We start from the raw sequence: 19,006 nt of genomic DNA on the forward strand, positions 1-19,006 counted from the left end.
TCCAGGCCCTTGGTCTGCACCCCACCCAGATCGTCCCGTCCTTTCCACTAGACACTGAATTGCAGGCTCCACAAGGCAGCTCCAGGACAGGGCCAGCCAGAGGAGCCCATGGGCCACCCCAATCGGCCATCCGTGAGCAAAGCGTCCATGATGATGCTCAGCCCTTCAGCCCTTCAGGGGCCTGCCCAAAGCTGCACAGCTGATGGCTAGATGGGACCCCAGGCAGCTGTCCTGCTCCTCAGCCATGTGGTGGGGTGCCCTGGCCACATATGACAACACCCCTGAGGGTTTGGCAATCAGGGAGGAAGGGCAGGAGGACTGAAGTGCCCGTCACCTAGGACCACAGTCGCCTCATCCCCTCAGATCACAACTACAATTTAGTGCGTTTCCTAGGCCTTCTTGCAGTGACTTTCTTTCCAGTACAGAAATGATTTTACCAATTTCAGATGTATCCTCAGTACTTTTTTTTTTTAGAGACAGGGTCTTGCTCTGCCACCCAGGTTGGAGTTGCAATGGTGCGATCATGGCTTACTACAACCTTGACCTCCTGGGCTCAAGTGATCCTCTTGCCTCAGCCTCCCAAATAGGTGGGACTATAGGCATATGCCACCATGCCCAGCTAATTAAAAACATTTTTTGTAGAGATGGGGTCCAACTGTGTTGCCCAGGCTGGTCTCAAACTCCTGACCTCAAGCAGTCCTCCTGAATTGGCCTTCCAAAGCACTGGGATTATAGGTGTGAACCACCACAGCTGGTGAATTTTTTTTTTTTTTACTTTTTAGTAGAGATGAAGAGGCTCTCCTATATTGCCCAGGCTGGTCTTGAACTCCTGGACTTAAGTGATCCTCTTGACTTGGCCTCTCAACATGCTGGGATTACAGGCAGAGCCACTGTGCCTGGCCCTCGTGCACATTTTCAGGGGCCCTCTGCACTATCCCCTGAAAGAGCAGGAGTCTGCGATCTCCAGTTTGCTGAGCCCTCTCTCTCAGTGTAACACCTGGGCTGACCACAGCAGCTTCTCTGCTGCCAAATTCCCAGAAGTGGACAAAGCTCACTCCCCACAAAGTTTTTAACAGTCCCAACTCTGGGTCAGGCACTGCCTTCAATATCGCCACCACCCCCACCTGGGTTGTCTTTAAAAGGCTGTGGCCTTCCCAGGGCTGCAACCCACTGGGCATGTATTGAATGAATCTGACCCTGGTCCAGGCCAGAAGGAAGTGACAGGCAAGGCACAGCTGGGAAAGCCAAGCCCATGCTCCCGCCAGAGTGGCCTCTGTGGGTATTCTAGGACAGGTAACTGCCATGTGTCAGGCTGGTCAACATCACCGCATTTGACAGGCCCCAAGATCTTCACCAGCTAGGATGACAAATGGGGAAATCAAGGCTCAGGGTCAGCTCAACCTGGTACCAGTGGGCCCTTCAAAGTCCAGCCCTTGGCAAACCTCAGTGGCCCCCACTCCCGCTCAGCTCTGGCTGTGTGGGGCCAGCCAAGCTGGTCCCTGCTTTGGGGCCCCAGGGAACACCCCCACGGCAGCTCCTCTCCCTATCTGTCCCTTCACAGCCCACATCTCTCTACTTGCTTGTCCCGGGCAGGGGCACAGGCACATGTACCACCTTTGGGACCCTGGGTAACATGGACCACCAGCACCAGGCTCAGCTTCTGGTGACTCTACTGTCCTTTTCTTGGTGCTTGGGACATCTACCCCTGGTTTGCACTTTCTCACCTGTGGTAGAGATGACAGCACCTAGGCCAGGGATGAGCTGCCTAGGGGCCGACATGCACCAGGCCAGACAGGAAACCACCTTGAGTCCCCAGGCCTGTCTTGGCACCTAGGCACTGGGTATCCAAGGAAGGGACACAGCCCAGAGTGGTCTGTGGACCCTGGACCTGGGCCATTTGAGACAGATCCTGGCCCAGGTCTGGCTGTGGGGTGTGGGTGTGTCCTGGGAATCAGGAGTCCTGCCCTAAGCATGGCCCTGGTCAGAGAGCCTGCCCAGGGAGTGAGGCCACCTTCTCCCCTTCGGCCTCCACATGCAGTCCCATGGGAGGTGGGAAGCCCAGCACGAGGCAGGGCTGACCCAACCCCAAAAGTCGTCCTTCCTATCCAGTAAGACCCAGCCACAGTTGTGAGGACCTGCTCTCCAGCCACAGCGGGGGACGGGGCATGGCCCTCTGAGCAATGCAAAACTATAATGGAAGAAGGGCTCCCATCCTCATCCCAGGAATGCCCCTGACTCAGCCTCCTCCCCAGAGACACAACCCAAAAACACAACAGGTGACACCACCTGGGCTGCCCTGGGCCAGCCGGCGCTGAGAGTGAGGTGGCTATCTGCAACTGGCCGCCATCACCACATGGGACCACTGCAGCCCCCGCCACACATGGTGGTAGAACAGCCACTGCACGCTGGCCGCTGCTTCTGCTGGTTCCTGTAAACAAACAGCTGCACAGGCTCATGGCCATGGTGCTGGGCGGGTGCTACTGCTGCTCGGTTCAGGTGCCTGGGCTGTGGGCTTGGAGCTGCCCAGGTCTCCTGGCTCCCCAACTCCAGCCTGCCAGGCCCTGTCCCCACAGCAGAAACCTACACTCTACAACAGTCGTACGGGGCCTACGGAGGTCCAGGTGCTATCCCTCTCCCACCAGGATCTGCCTATACGCACCTGCACTGCTTCTCCCTGAATAGGGCTGGCTTGCCTGGGCCCCTACTGCCTTCCCTGAACCCCAGCAGACCTCAGCATGTCCCTGGTTCCTGGGGCTTCCCTGCAGTCAGAGCTGGGGCCTGGGCCCCATTCCTCTCCGCATGTTAGCCCCTTCCGTGGCCTCAGTTCCCCACAAGGCTCTGGGCCTCCGGCCCCCAGTGTTGCCCTGGCACAGTGACTGCAAGTGACACCGGGCACTCCAGATGGGCAGGGAGAGGACCAGATGCAGGAACATAGGGTGCCAGGTGCCGGGCACACAGGGCGAATCTGACAGGGCCTGGGGCAACAGGGCTCCCTCTCCCAGCTTCTACAGCGTGAGCCCCCTTGACACCCCATGAAGGTGAGGCAGGTGTGGGGCCAGTACTTGCAGTCCCAGCAGCGCCCTCCTGCCTGGGCACCTACCTGGGGCATCTGCTGGGGCTCCGAGGGTGGCATGGGTGGCAGGTGCACAGTCTGGAGGCTGGGCCCGGGGCCTGTCCTCAGACGCCCTCTCCTTGTCTTTGTGCTTCTTGGACTTCTTCTTGGGCTTGCTGCGCGAGGGGCTGCTGTGGGGCCTGCTGGGCTGGGCACAGTCCATCAGCAGGGGCAGGCCGAGGCGCGCAGTAGGGGCTGGGGCAGCCACCTCTCCGTGCTCACAGTCCCGGCCGCTGTGGCCCAGGTCATTGCTGACATCGGCCAGGGGGTCATGGACCCTTGGGGGCTCCAGCCGCGGGGGCAGGTGAGTGCTGGAGCTGAGGGTGTCCGTGCTGGCTGGTGGGCCCGGGGTGGGCAGCAGGGCCTCACGGCCATCGGGCATGCCCAGCTTCCCATTGATGGCAGGTTGAGCTCTCTGAGTGAAGTGCGATATCCGGGGTTTCTTGTTGGCTAGGGGGTCGATGAAATCAGGAGGCTGTGGCCGTTTCTGGAGAGGAACAGAGACCATTTTAGAGGGGAGCACAGAGCGGCTGGGCAGCAACAGGCAATCCCCTGGCCCAGCCAGAAAACCCAGTGCCGCCTGCAAGGCCCACACTGGCCACACGGGGGCGCCCGGGCACCAAGTCAGGTCCCAGGTACTGCTCAGGGTGGCCTCAGCTGGGGCCCATCAGCCTGCTGGGATAGATGCAGGGGGAGGGCAGGGCCCAGCGTGTGAGTGGGCCACCCCTGGGGACTGGTCTAAAGCGTTGCTGTGCTCAGCATGCTTCCCCAGCGATAGCTGTGACACAGGAGCAGGAGGTCCAGGGGCAACCCCACATCAGGGAGCTGCCCCCTGTCCCAGGTTCTGCACTGTGACACTGGGGTGCTGCAGCCACAATGGCAGGAATCTGCCCCCAACCCCAACCCGACAGCTTTCCCCTTGGTCCCTGGGCGGAGGGAGACGGCTCAACTCGGAGCAGCTCATGCTCCAAGGAGCTGTTGAGGAAGGTGACAAAGGTTACTGACACAACACAGGGTGCCCTGCAGGTGCTCGGGACAGCCACCCCAGGCCTGCCCCATTTACCTGTGGGGGTGAAGCCGAGCGCCCACGCTCGCCTGGGGGGCTGGAGGCAGCAGGGTCTCCAAGGAGGCTGCCGGTGCTCTGTGGCTGGCACAGCTTCCTGCGAAGGAGAGGCAGGACTCCAGGCCTGTATCTACATAGGGGCCCGGTGGAGATGCCTCAAGGAAGGGACCCCCCTGCTCCCAAATCCAGAGCAGAGCCAAGGGGTCACAGGAGCCTGGGCCTGAGCCCATCCTGCCCCCAGCTTCACCCAAAGGAGGACTTCCCCACTCTCCCCCTGAGCCCAGAGGAGGGTCACTTTGTGCAGGTGCCTGCTACCAGAGAGACCAGGGACACACACTAGGGTGCTGGACCCTGCTTTTAAAGATAGCTGTTCAGGCCGGGCGCGGTGGCTCAAGCCTGTAATCCCAGCACTTTGGGAGGCCGAGGCGGGCGGATCACAAGGTCAGGAGATCGAGACCATCCTGGCTAACACGGTGAAACCCCGTCTCTACTAAAAATACAAAAAAAAAAAACTAGCCGGGCGCGGTGGCGGGTGCCTGTAGTCCCAGCTACTCGGGAGGCTGAGGCAGGAGAATGGCGTAAACCCGGGAGGCGGAGCTTGCAGTGAGCTGAGATCCGGCCACTGCACTCCAGCCTGGGTGACAGAGCAAGACTCCGTCTCAAAAAAAAAAAAAAAAAAAAAAAAAAAGATAGCTGTTCATCCTGTTCAGAACGCTCACTGCAGAAACTGTCCAAAATGCAGAAGAGAATGGAGGGCCCTGGCCTAGGATGAGACAGCCTTCCTGGAAGCCAGGTCACAGCAGGATCTGGAGGGCGGCAGAGCAGCCACCAGCATGACCAGGTGATGCAGCTGGGGAAGAAGGGAAGAAACACCCCGGTGCATGCTCCTTCTCCCACTCCATGTGATTTGGGCAAGTGGAACCCCCCACCCCCGCCAGCCACCCTGCAGCTTACGGGTATCCTCTCTGACCCAACTGTTCAACTCCCAGGGGTTGTGCATCTCAGGGGAGCCTAGTGCCGCTCCAGGCCCTGCAGGGAGACTGAAGTCCAGGGCCATGGCCATTCTGTCAGCCAGTGACACCTAGAGCCCATCTCCCTAACCAATGGGCTCAGCTGCAGACCACTGCAGGTGTCACTTCCCTGGTGGCCTGAGAGGAGAACCATGTGGATATAAACAGAACTGCCAGTTAAAGACAGAAAACTGAGGACAGGCATTTGCGTCCACTGAACAGGCAAGGCAGAGACAAAAGGAGGAGTGAAGACACCGGAAAGCATAGCAGAAGCATGAGTGGTGACTGTTGCAGGATCCAGAGAATCCAGGGCCCAGAGCAAGAGGCACCACGACCTCAGGGGACAACAGGTTGCTGCGGGGCCATCCCCCACAGCTCTACTCCAGGTCCTCATTATTGCTGGTGGGGCTGCAGGGCAGTGAGCCCAGGGCTGTCAGGCAGCAGAGGCTCGGGCCACTCCTCCAGGCAGTTGGGAAGCTACCTGGGCCACAGCTAGATAACAGGATGATGGCCAGATGTGTGGCCTCAGGAGAAGAAGAAACAGGGCCCAGGACTAGGGCACAACGGGATTCAGAGGCCCCAAGCTGTGCAGAGTGTCCCCAAGGGCTGTACTGCAGCTTCCAGGCAACAAATGTCAGACCTCAAAACAGAGGAACAGGAAAATACATTTGAAAAGAGACTCCTGGCCGGGCGCGGTGGCTCAAGCCTGTAATCCTAGCACTTTGGGAGGCCGAGACGGGCGGATCACGAGGTCAGGAGATCGAGACCATCCTGGCTAACACGGTGAAACCCCATCTCTACTAAAAAAATACAAAAAAACTAGCCGGGCGAGGTGGCCGGCGCCTGTAGTCCCAGCTACTCGGGAGGCTGAGGCAGGAGAATGGCGTGAACCCGGGAGGCGGAGCTTGCAGTGAGCTGAGATCCGGCCACTGCACTCCAGCCTGGGCGACAGAGCGAGACTCCGTCTCAAAAAAAAAAAAAAAAAAAAAAAAGAAAAGAGACTCCACAGGGAGATGAAAACGTTAAAAAATAAATCAACAGGCTGGGCGCCATGGCTCACGCCTGTAATCCCAGCATTAGATCCGCCAAGGCGGGCGGATCACCTGAGTTTGGGACCAGTCTGGCCAACATGGTGAAACCCCGTCTCTCCTAAACATACAAAAAAATTAGCTGGGTGTGGTGGTGGGCACTTGTAACTTCAACTACTCAGGAGGCTGAGGCAGGAGAATCACTTGAACCCGGGAGGCGGAGGTTGCAGTGAGCAGAGATCATGCCATTGCACTCCAGCCTGGGCAATAAGACTGAGACTCCATCTCAAAAACAAAATAAATACATAAAACACAAAAAATAGGCCGGGCGCGGTGGCTCAAGCCTGTAATCCCAGCACTTTGGGAGGCTGAGACAGGCGGATCACGAGGTCAGGAGATCAAGACCATCCTGGCTAACACAGTGAAACCCCGTCTCTACTAAAAAAATACAAAAAAACTAGCCGGGTGACGTGGCGGACGCCTGCAGTCCCAGCTACTCGGGAGGCTGAGGCAGGAGAATGGCGTAAACCTGGGAGGCGGAGCTTGCAGCGATCGGAGATCGTGCCACTGCACTCCAGCCTGGGCGACAGAGCAAGACTCCATCTCAAAAAAAAAAAAAAAAAAAAAAAATCCTTAGAGTAGGTTACAAATGACACCCTGGGCTGGGCACGGTGGCTCACGCCTGTAATCCCAGCACTTTGAGAGGCTGAGATGGGCAGATTACCTGAGGTTGGGAGTTCCAGACCAGCCTGGCTAGCATGGTGAGACCCTGTCTCTACTTAGAAATACAAAATTAGTGGTGGCAGGCGCCTGTAATCCCAGCTACTCGGGAAGCTGAGGCAGGCAAAACACTTGAACCTGGGAGGTGGATGTTGCAGTGAGCAAAGATTGCGCCATTGCACTCCAGCCTGGGCAACAGAGACTCAAAAAACAAAATAAAACAAAAAAGACATCCTGGCTGGGCACAGTAGCTCACGCCTGTAAACCCAGTACTTTGGAAGGCTGAGGCCCTTGAGGTCAGGAGTTCGAGACTAGCCTGGACGACATGGTGAAACCCCACCTCTACTAAAAATACAAAATATTAGCCAGACATGGTGGCACGCGCTTGTAATCCCAGCTACTCAGGAGGCTGAGGCAGGAGAATTGCTTGAACTGGGGAGGCAGAGGTTGCAGTGAGCCAAGATTGGGCCATTGCACTCCAGGTTGCGATAGAGTGAGACTTCTAAAAAAAAAAAGGAGGGAGGGGAGGGGAGGGGAGAGGAGGGGAAAAGGGACATCCTTTCCATGAAATAAGAACATGATGAGTTAGGCCAGGCACGGTGGATCACACCTGTAATCCCAGCACTTTGGGAGGCCGAGGCGGGTGGATCATGAGGTCAGGAGTTCAAGACCAGCCTGGCCAAGATGGTGAAACCCCGTCTCTACTAAAAATACAAAAATTAGCCAGGCATGGCGGCGGGCACCTGTAATCCCAGCTACTCAGGAGGCTGAGGCACCAAGTTGTTTGAACCCAGGAGGCAGAGGTTGCAGTGAGCCGAGATCATGCCATTGTACTCCAGCCTGGGCAACAGAGCAAGACTCTGTCTCAGTTAAAAAAGGAAAAAAAAAGAACACGATGCTATGAAAACGCAGTAGGGAAGCCTCTCAGAAACTAGAAATAATAGGCCTTGCATGGTGGCTCATGCATGTAATCTCAGTGCTTTGGGAGGCTGAGGCAGGCGGATCACTTGAGGTCAGAAGTTCAAGACCAGCCTGGACAACATGGTGAAACCTCGTCTCTATGCCTAGGCAACAGAGCAACACTCTGTCTCAAGAAAAACAAAGAAAATAGAAATACTAGTAAATTAAGAGACGGGATGAGAAATGTCAAAGAAGTCTCCCAAAAGGAGAATAAAGCCAGGCGCGGTGGCTCACGCCTGTAATCCCAGCACTTTTTGGGAGGCCAAGGCAGGCGGATCACAAGGTCAGGATATCGAGACCATCCTGGCTAACACGGTGAAACCCCATCTCTACTAAAAATACAAAAAATCAGCCGGGCGTGGTGGCGGGCGCCTGTAGTCCCAGCTACTCTGGAGGCTGAGGCAGGAGAATGGCGTGAACCCGGGAGGCGGAGCTTGCAGTGAGCCGAGATCACACCACTGCACTCCAGCCTGGGCTACAGAGCAAGACTCCGTTTCAAAAAAAGGAAAAAAAAAAAGGAGAATAAAAAAGAGCAAGAGATGAAAACCAGGAAGAGGAGGGCAGACTCTAGCAGCCTGCCAAAGGCAGTTTGAGGTGGTGTGCAGTAGGATAGGCCTTTCCACTACCACACACAGGATAGAAGGACGGATGGACGGATAAGGCAAGTTTTCAGCCTGCAGGGGCAGTGGTGCCCACCATCCCAGAGTAGGTGCCTGGCCAGCCCCTGGCTGTGTGGACCAGCACAGGTTTGGGGTGGGAAGCCTCTGACCTTCAACATGGAGGGAAAGCACTTTGGACTCTACAAGTCTAGACGTGATCAACCGCCGGCTCAGCAGGACCATCGTCTGGGCATGAAGATGTGGTCAGCAGTCCTCCCAGAGCCCTGTCCTCAGAGAGGTGCTCCAGGAACTGTGCCCCCTTGGCACGAGGGAGGAGCACAAGCAGGAGTGTAGACTCTGGCATGGGGCTCACATAAGAGGGGAGTGGCTCAGGTTGGAGGTGAGGGCACCAGGCAGTGTGTGGCTTAGGCAGAGGAACCAGGAACTCTTGGGGGGACCTGTAGGACCCCTGACCCACGGACAGTGATGAGAGGAGATCTGGATGCCAGGGACAGCTCAGGGTTGGACGTGATGAACAAAGAGAACATGAGTGAAGAAACCACCCCCAGAGCCACATGTGGTGCCGGCTCAGCTGAGGATGCTCCTGCAGTGACTTGGACCCCCACATCCCATCTGTCTCATGGCCTGCACTGGGCTAACGGCCTGCCCTGGGCTAGGCCGGCTGGTAACAAATACCCCAAGGCCCTGCTTTGATATACATGAGGCTATGGTGTCAAAAACTGCTATAAATGGGGCTTTCTTGGGGGGGGTGCTAAATAGGAAAAAAATAAAAAAAAAGAAACAGTTGTGCAGGGGGCACTGCAGGTCACCTTCTATGTGGTTATGGCCCAGGGACATTAACCCTACCCCCTGCACGCTAGTGGAAGCTTGTGAAGGCAGTGCTGATCCCCATGCCGGCCCAGAGTAAAAGCGGAGTGCCAAGGGGCTGGCACGAGCCCAGCAGCTCACTCAGCACATGGAACATGAGCCTCGAATCACGGGAGCTAGAGGCAGCTCTGGAGCCTGCACCCTGGGGAAGCTCCCCAACGCCCTGGAGATGCAGCCCAGGCTTCTCCACCTCACTCCACTAGCTCTGGGCAGTTCTCCTTCCAGTGCCCTAAGGGTCTGAGGAACCCAGGGAGCCAAGGGAGAGGACACAGGGTGTGAGGATGGGGGGGGGTCTTCTGCCAAGACTGTGCCCTCTGCCAGCCTGCCGCCAGCCAGGGCAGTGCCCCACAGGCCCCTGACCTGCACACCCAGGGTGGACAGGCAGGCACTACCCTCTCAGGGGAGCAGAGTGGACCCCCAACTTCACTCTGCTTTCCAGAGGCAATTACTGCTTTAAACAGCTGAACTTCCAAAAAACAACTACAAACTCATAAATACCTCCGAGTCCCTGAGAAATCACTTACGGACTAATTAGTAGATTGGCCTGCTTCACAGCCCAAGCTCCACAGAGGTCCCTAACTGGCAGCCGTGGAGAAGGAAATCATTAGCCGCCTGCCTCCGTAACCACTGTTCCCCTGCGCTGTTGCCACTCCTGACCCTGGGTCCCAATTAGCCTGAAGGGATGCATTTAATTAACTCTGCTTAATGACACCTGCCGGGAGTGTTGTTTGGCCTTATTTCTCTCTACTTCAGGTTCTTGAGAGGCTCTTTTCAAAAAGCCAGTGAACTTCTGAGGCCCTGTGGGGATGCCCAGGTTGTGGAGGGAAGCATGAGGGGAAGTTGGGGACAGCTGAGGAGGGTCCCGGCAGACTGAAGCCTTTTGTCTGAAGATTCCGAGGTTGGGGCCAGTGACTCACACCTCCATCCCACTCTGTGGGCGTGGCCTTCCCTCACCATGGGAGGCCCTGGAGCACCACGTGGGCAGTAGGGAGGATGGCCAGAGAGGCCTGTTTGGACCCTTCCATCCTGCTCCCAAGCCCTGCAGCCTTCAGGACCACACAAGACCACCCCAACATCCTCTGGGTAAGCTCTGGCTGCCTTCATGGGGGTAGGGACATGCTGGGGCACGGAAGGCGGCATTACCGGACGAGCACCCGCTTCAGCAGCTGCTGGTCTCCCTCCGAGTAGCCAGGCCAGTCCTTCTGCACGTCCTTGTACATGCAGTCCTGCAGCGTACACGTGCCATCCTTAGCACTCATGTTGGCCACCTGCAAGACAGAGCCAGCCATCACTTTGTGGGAAGCCTGAGAGAGTTGGGGGACTAGAGAAAAAAGATCTTATGGCGAGGTTGGGAGGGTGTGCAGAGACAGTAGGAGACAGACAGACGGAGACAGAGGAGAGGAAAGAGGATGGCCCACTACCGATCCGTGCTGCCTCCCACCCCTAGTTCCCCTGCACACAATCCTCAGGGTGCAGAAGGGACAATGAGGTTCATGAAGCCAGGTCCAGACTCAACTGTCTTACAGGTGCTGGGCCAGGCTGGCTCCAAAACGGGGAGGGCTACCACCTGCAGTCCGGAGACCCTGTCACCTGTCCCCTGGCCCCCCTAGCCTATTTCTCTTTTTCTTTTCTTTTTTTTTTGAGACGGAGTCTCGCTCTGTCGCCCAGGCTGGAGTGCAGTGGCCAGATCTCAGCTCACTGCAAGCTCCGCCTCCTGGGTTCACGCCATTCTCCGGCCCCAGCCTCCCGAGTAGCTGGGACTACAGACGCCCGCCACCTCGCCCGGCTAGTTTTTTTTGTATTTTTTAGTAGAGACGGGGTTTCACCGTGTTAGCCAGCATGGTCTCGATCTCCTGACCTCGTGATCCGCCCGTCTCGGCCTCCCAAAGTGCTGGGATTACAGGCTTGAGCCACCGCGCCCGGCTTTTGCTTTTTTTGATACAAGATCTTGGCTCACTATAGCCTAGACCTCCTGTGCTCAAGCGATCCTCCCACCTCAGCCTCCCAGGTAGGTGGGGCCACAGGTGTGCACCACTATACTCCAGCTAATTTTGTTGTTGTTGTTGTTAGAGATGGGATCTCGCTATGTTGTCCAGGCTTGTTTTGAACCCCTGGGCTCAAGCGATCCTCTGACCTCAGCCTCCCAATGTGCTGGGATTCCAGCCACCACACCCAGCTCCTATTTCTTCCAGGCTGGAGTGCAGTGGTGTGATCAAGGCTCACTGTAGCTGCAACCTCCTGGGCTCAAGCAATCCTCTTGCCTCAGTCTCCCAAGCAGGTGGGCTACAAGCATGCACTATCATACCCAGCAAATTTTATTTTTTTGTAGAGATAGGGTCTCAGTATTTTGCCTAGGCTAGTCTTGAGCTCCTGGCCTCAAGGATCCTCCCACCTCAGCCTCCCAAAGTGCTGGAAACAGGCGTGAGCCACCATACTAGGCTCCACCCTGTTTCTGATCACAACTCCCAGGGCAGAGTCAGCCACAGCTGGGGATGCTGGGTGAGGGGTACCTCCGGGGCCAGGTGTGAGCCCACCTTCCCTACAACCAGCATGCCTTGCTGTTGCTGGCTGACAAAAGCTGAGTTCGTCTCCCAGACTGCTAACAAAGATGGATTCAGAACATCTGCCTTAGAGGGACGTGAGGAAGCTCCAGGTCACTGCCCTGAGTGGGCACTGTGTGCTGGCCTGCAGGGCGCTCTGGTCTCCATCTTGCTGCAGGCACAGTAGCCACTGTTTTCTGCTGCATCTGACATGGCTCTGCGTCACAGTGTATTCCATGGGGAGCATTTTTGTTTTTGTTTTTGTTTTTTGTTTTTTTAGGAGGGGGGACGGAGTCTCGCTCTGTTACCCAGGCTGGAGTGCAGAGGCGCAATCACGGCTCACTGCAAGCTCCGCCTCCTGGGTTCACGCCATTCTCCTGCCACAGCCTCCCGAGTAGCTGGGACTACTGGCGCCCGCCAGCACACTCGGCTAATTTTTTGTATTTTTAGTAGAGACGGGGTTTCACCGTGTTAGCCAGGGTGGTCTCGATCTTCTGACCTCGTGATCCTCCCGCCTCGGCCTCCCAAAGTGCTGGGATTACAGGCGTGAGCCACTGCGCCCGGCCCATGGGGAGCATTTTTAACAGCTGAGTAATATTCCACCCTCAAACTGCTGCCGGTTTCTCTGTAGCATAAACAGACATTACTGTGTGCAGTTTTTTTCAGGTTGGCAACAGTTTCCTTCAACAGGATTCCCAGAAGCCAGATTAGTAGGTCAAAGGCTGAATATTTTTATGGCTGTCAACGGGCTTTGCTAAACATTACTCAGCCGTCAACACCCCTCCCCTTGAAGGATAGGCCTGCGGGTTTCCCTGGGGCCTAGCCAGTCCTAGAGGTGGTCACCTTCCATCTCTACTCTAGATTTTTCCACAGGGAGGGCCAAGCACCTTTGAGGGGTGCAATTTTGTCGCTGCTGTTCCTCAGCGTGTCCGCGGGCCTGTGAGGGGCTGAAAATGACCAGTGTGGGTGAGGCACATCCCCCTCCTCTTCTGCAAGCCAACAGTGTTCTGCTGACCCCCATAGCTGCTTGGGGGGAAGCAGCTGCATAATGAATATAGAAGCAAGAAGAAGACAAGCTGTCCAGGGGAAGTCACAGTGGCACGGGAAGGGACACTCTGCCTGCAGACGCTGGCCGGGCCTGCTCCCAGGAGGTGCTGAACCAAAGTTACCTGGAGAAGCCAGGCCCCAGCACAGGCACCTCCTGGCCAGGTCAATGAAGGTTCCACACCTGGTAACTCCATCAAGCTCCCTTCAGCAACTCCTGCTGGCACCATGCCAGCCCTGCCTCAGGAGCAGGATGTGGGTGGACGAGGGCTGGGTTGACATCCTCCCAAGGAATGTGCAGCACAGTCCCACCAGGCGCGCACCCGAGCGGGACGCCTACGAGGAGCTCCATAAACATGGAAGAACGTCCTTTACACAGCTGCTATCCCAGCATGCCACAGTGTATGCTTTCTGCTGCAGGCATCACCTGTGTTCCTGAGGTGCTGGATGTGACCCCAAACATCCCACTTCCATCATCCTAAGAGGTGCAAGAGGCTCAGCAGTGCCTCCCCCTCAACCACAGCCGCAATCCGAGGAGACCCATCCTCAGCTCACCTCAGGGCTGTGTCTGCACAGCCTGGCTGATGTTCTGAAGCCAGTGTGAGTCACTCCCCTTCCCAGGGACCCCAGGAAGCCAGGGTGGAGCCTCAGGAACCTCCATGGGTGACGGGGCGGAAGGCACACCTGCTCCAATGCCCGGGGTGTTTCTCAACAGCAGGCTCCACTCGCCAGCACCATGTTCCAGATGGCCTAGCCTCCAACCCCAGGGAGGGGCACTGCAGGTCACAGACGGAAGCCTTATGGTCCGAGATGTGAAGCCCTCGCCTGGAGGTGCAGGTGGAGGGCAGCGGGCAGCTGATTCACACTGAGGCCCGCCAGGCTGTGCCAGGCACATGTAGGTTCCTTCCCCAGGCCTTGAGTCCACAAATCGTCTGCAGCCGAAGCCTGGATCCACTGTGCCAGGCCCCAGGGCCCGCGTGTCAGTAGATAGTGAAGGAGGGCCTGGGCTCCATGCTGAGCCCACCTCTCAACCCTGGACAGTCAGGACCATGCCCAGAGATGCACCCATGGCCCCCTAAGCTTATTCTAATCCAGGAGGTCCCAGCTCTCAGGCAGGTTCTGAACCCAGAAAGGGCTCTTCCCTGCCAGCCCCAATCCCAGTCTCCATGCTCTGGCTCATTCCACCCGCATAAGACCATCTGCGGAGACCACTGGTAAAGACATGACATCAGGGCGGCACGCACCTGCTGGAGGAGGCCATCTAGCGCGTCCTTATCCGCCTGTGTCAGGCCGTCCTTCTGCAGCCGCAACAGCAGCTCGGCCTTGCGGTAGGGCCTTAGCGCAAGGAGATGTAGCACTCGGTCACGGAAGGGCCTCTGGGATACCCCGCTGCCCCCGCTCATGCCACTGGCACCGCTCTTCCTGATGGCACTCGCCAAGTTGATGGGGGTTGCCCGCTTGCGGGAGGGCACTGCGTCTGTCGCACCTGGGGCCGGTTTCCGAAACTGAACCTTCTTGCCTGCAACAAGAATCCAAGTGTTAGGGAACAGAGAAGGCACTGCCGTGTCCTAAGCCAGTGCTGCTGAGCGGGTGCCCAAAGGTTTGAGACTATAGAGAGTGCTGGAGGCAGGCACCACACCAACCACAGCAAAGGCCAGCTTGCTCCTTGGAGACCCTGGGTGGCCAAGAGCGCCATCTGCTGCCCACAGCTGGCACCTGCAGGGCACACAGCCTTAGAAGTGGGAGGTGCAGGCAGCAGAACTGTTAGAGCCTTAACTGACTTTATCACAGGCGACCTAAATCCTGGACAGCAAAATCACCTGATAACTCTGGTAGGCAGTGTGTTTGTGCGGGAAGATCGGGGAGAGGTGGGGAGGATTGTTTCTTGAGACAGGATCGCCCTCTGTCACTCAGGCTGGAGTGTAGTAGCACAATCATGGCTCACTGTAGCTCCAAACTCCTGGGCTCAAGCAATCCTCCCACCTCAGCCTCTGGAGTAGCTGGGACCACAGCTACTGGGACCTCCGCACCACCATGCCTGGCTAATTTTTTTTTATTATTTGTAGACGTGGGGTCTCACTATGCTGCCCAGGCTGGTCTCAAACTCATGGGCCCAAAGGACCCTCCCACCTCAGCTTCCCAAAGTGCTGGGATTATAGGCCAGAGCCACCCTGCCCAGCCTGAGGTGGGGACTGTTTATAAACCCTTCTGATGTTAAACTGGGGGTCCCTGAACTGCAAGAGGCAGTCACTCCCAAGTCTGCTCTTCAGAGTCCTATGCTGGCCCCACGCGGGCTGCCATTTTTGTTTTTCTAAAGTCAACAAAGATGTCAGAGCCACTTTCGGCAGCTGCTGTGAAGACCCTGGTGCAAGTGGCACCCCAGCCTTAGGCCTGGTCAAGCTCTCCTCTGGCAGGCGTGGCTGTGCCCACAGCCCTGGGGAGAGCAGGCTCCCCTCTATTCCTGATGCAGAGATGTGGGCAGGGTCTAGCATGCTGCTCCCTGCATTGTCCTGAACAATGATGCCCTGGCATCCTTGGGAACACGGTCAGCCGAGCAAGCTCAACAGTGCCTCAAATCCTTCCCCCAAAAGTGCTTCATAACAACATCACTCTGATCTTCTCTCTCAAAATCTGATCTGTCAAATTAACCCAGAAAGCCGTGCTTTCAGAATACCCAGGGCCAGCACTCATACCTCTGGGGTCTGTTCAGTGGAGTCCTGACAGCAGGGCTGCACTCACCCGTATAGGGCCAGGTTGGTCAACAGGGAGGAGGAGCAGCCTATGGGGGGCACTGTGAGACAGAGGGACACGCACATTCACAACATTTTTTTTTTTTTTGAGACAGTCTCGCTCTGTTGCCCAGGCTGGAGTGCAGTGGTGCAATCTCAACTCACTGCAACCTCCGCCTTCCAGGTTCAGGAGATTCTCCTGCCTCAGCCTCCCAAGTAGCTGGGACTACAGGCGCATGCCACCATACCCAGCTAATTTTTGTATTTTTAGTAGAGACAGGGGTTCACCATATTGGCCAGGCTGGTCTCGAACTACTGACCTTGTGATCTCTCCGCCTCGGCCTCTCAAAGTGCTGGGATTACAGGTGTGAGCCACCGCGTCCAGCCACAGTCACATCTTAACAGACAGTGTCCCCTACCAGAACATAAACTGTTTCAAAAACCCTCACTGGGCCGGGCACGGTGGCTCACGCCTGTAATCCCAGGACTTTGGGAGGCCAAGGCGGTGGATCACGAGGTCAGGAGATCGAGACCGTCCTGGATAACACAGTAAAACCCCGTCTCTACTAAAAATACAAAAAAAAAAAAAAGTCAGGCGTGGTGGTGGGCACCTGTACTCCCAGCTACTCTGGAGGCTGAGGCAGGAGTATGGCATGAACCCGGGAGGCGGAGGTTGCAGTGAGCCGAGATTGCGCCACTACACTCCAGCCTGGGCAACAGAGTGAGACTCTGTCTCAAAAAAAAAAAAAAAAAGGAGGGGGGAGGGGCCGGGCGCAGTGGCTCACGCATGTAATCCCAGCACTTTGGGAGGCCGAGGTGGGTGGATCACGAGGTCAGGAGATCCAGACCATCCTGGCCAACATGGTGAAACCCCGTCTCTACTAAAACTACAAAAAATTAGCCTGGCGTGGTGGCGGGTGCCTGTAGTCCCAGCTACTCGGGAGGCTGAGGCAGGAGAATGGTGTGAACCTGGGAGGCAGAGCTTGCAGTGAGCCGAGATAGTGCCACTGTACTCCAGCCTGGGCGACAGAGGGAGACTCCGTCTCAAAAAAAAAAAAAAAAAAAAAAAAAAAAAAAGGCTGGGCGCGGGTGGTTCAGGCCTGTAATCCCAGCGCTCTGGGAGGCCGAAGTGGGCGGATCATGAGGTCAGGAGATCGAGACCATCCTGGCTAACACGGTGAAACCCTGTCTCTACTAAAAAATAATAAAAAATTAGCCGGGCATAGTGGCGGGCGCCTATAGTCCCAGTTTCTCAGGAGGCTGAGGCAGGAGAATGGCATGAACCTGGGAGGCGGAGCTTGCAGTGAGCCAAGATCACGCCACTGTACTCCAGCCTGGGTGACAAAGCGAGACTCCGTCTCAAAAAAAAAAAAAAAGCCCTCACTGTACCCAAAGTGGTGTGCTAAGATACATTTCTGATCAAGTGTTTGGCTGAAGGACCCACAGATTTATTTATTTATTTTTTATTTATTTATTTATTTTTTTTTTGAGACGGAGTCTCGCTGTGTCTCCCAGGCTGGAGTGCAGTGGCGTGATCTCGGCTCACTGCAAGCTCCGCCTCCCGGGTTCACGCCATTCTCCCGCCTCAGCCTCCCAAGTAGCTGAGACTACAGGCGCCCGCCACCACGCCCGGCTAGTTTTTTGTATTTTTAGTAGAGACGGGGTTTCACCATGTTAGCCAGGATAGTCTCGATCTCCTGACCTCGTGATCCACCCGCCTTGGCCTCCCAAAGTGCTGGGATTACAGGCTTGAGCCACCGCGCCCGGCCCCACAGATTTATTAATATGTGTATGAGGCCATGTGCACTGACTCATGCCTGTAATCCCAGCACCGTGGGAGGCCCAGGCGAAAGGATCATTTGAGTCCAAGAGTCAGAGACCAACCTGAGCAACATAGCGAGGCTCTGTCTCTACAAAAAATCTAAAAGTTAGCCATGTGTGCTGGCACACACCTGTGGTCCCAGCTACTCTGGAGGCTGAGGTAGGATCACTTGAGCCCAGGAGTTTGAGGCTGCAGTGAGCTATGATTGTGCCACAGCACTCCAGCCTGAGTGACAGAGAAAGGTCCCGTCTTTAAAAAAACAAAAAACAAAAAACAAAACACGTGTACAGCTGTCTCTTCAACTGTTCTGCCCACAGCAGCCCTGTGCTTGGGGCTTACAGCCCAGGGCCTCAACATCATGGACAGCCCAGGCTCCCTAGCCATACAACACGTCCACCTGGGCTGTGTTGACCAGGAGGAGCAACCCCTGCACCCACATCTGGGGTTTCATTCAGAGGGAACCCGTCTGCTCAGCAAAGGGAAATCACGTACTTTCTTCAGAAGGAGGAGAGAGAGGAATTGAAATGCCCCCCACTTTTTTTAAAGAGAAAACTCAAAAAGCCATCAAGGCTGTCGTCTGCTCTGAGCCCTCTTGAAGCCCGGCACCCTACTCCCGCCATAATGAGTTCCCATGACTCCTGGCGCTCTGCCTGGACTAAGAGGCGGGGTGCTGCAGCTCTGTAAACAAACAGCACTTTCCTTCCCACTGTCAAGGCCTGTTGGCTTCTCAACTGCTGAAACCGTTTCCAAGTCGATGCTGAGTGGCTACAGTTTTCCCGCAGTGCTGGGTCGCTGGCAACAGGGCCTGTGAGGCTCATTTCCTGCCTGTTGCCGACTGTGGTGGCCTTGGGGAGGAGCTGGCTGGTCAGGTGAGGGTGGGGGCAGCCTCCAGAGACAGACATGGGCCTTGCCCTAGGCTGCATGCCCATCTTCGGGGGGCCTGTTGGCCTCCCTGACAGGTGAAGGTCCCCAAGGCTGCAGCCTGAAAGCAGGGACCACCAACTCACAGCTCCTGGAGTTCTCAGGCCGCTTTGTCCACCTTGGGCTTCACAAGGCAGCAGCTGCTGCAGCCCAACCCCCCACCCCTCATGTGGCCCCCAGGCCCATGTGGCCAGACTTCTCTTCCCAACCCAGACTCTGGTCCAGGCACATCCTGCTCAGGGACTCCTCAGTTGGCTCATCATTTCTGTGCAGGGCACAGCCAGTGCCCAGCCTGGACGGGCCCCAAATGCCTCCCGACACTGGCAGTTGCCTGGCCACCCTGCAGCCCTGCCAAACTCGCTGCTCACCCAGGTAGCGGCCTCCAGCCTTGATGACAATGGCACTGCGGCTCCGCGTCTCCTCCTCTGCCTGGGCCATGCTCTGCCGTGCCTTCTGGTAGGAGTCGTCGGTGGCGCACACCGTGATCTTGTCCTGTATGCTACCCAGGCAGTCCAGGTGGATGTCCCCATGACTGCAAGACAAGGCCAGGAGCTGGGGTCAGCAGCTGGG

At 56.6% G+C, this 19,006-nt stretch overlaps 1 protein-coding gene across 7 annotated transcripts in view; it reads right to left on the minus strand.

Moving 5' to 3' along the window:
- The window catches only part of ELL (elongation factor for RNA polymerase II), an 86,449-nt gene that overhangs the window by 4,656 nt on the left and 62,787 nt on the right, over positions 1-19,006 (minus strand). For 5 of the 7 annotated variants that reach the window (XR_013409259.1, XR_013409258.1, XM_028839956.2 and 2 more), the window contains 5 exons: positions 18,805-18,968; positions 14,209-14,483; positions 10,524-10,648; positions 4,176-4,272; positions 3,101-3,599 (listed from right to left, as the gene is read on the minus strand). Coding sequence is in view for 5 of the 7 variants with exons in the window: in XM_028839956.2 (XP_028695789.2) it covers positions 3,101-3,599; positions 4,176-4,272; positions 10,524-10,648; positions 14,209-14,483; positions 18,805-18,968 (1,160 nt within the window). In the remaining 2 variants the exon portion in view is untranslated. Of the gene's footprint in view, positions 1-3,100; positions 3,600-4,175; positions 4,306-10,523; positions 10,649-14,208; positions 14,484-18,804; positions 18,969-19,006 lie in introns of all 7 variants that reach the window. The other 2 variants (XM_077978463.1, XM_077978460.1) reach the window with 1 other exon arrangement.

This window comes from Macaca mulatta, chromosome 19 (assembly GCF_049350105.2).
Source record: "Macaca mulatta isolate MMU2019108-1 chromosome 19, T2T-MMU8v2.0, whole genome shotgun sequence".
Classification (NCBI taxonomy): Eukaryota; Metazoa; Chordata; class Mammalia; order Primates; family Cercopithecidae; genus Macaca; species Macaca mulatta.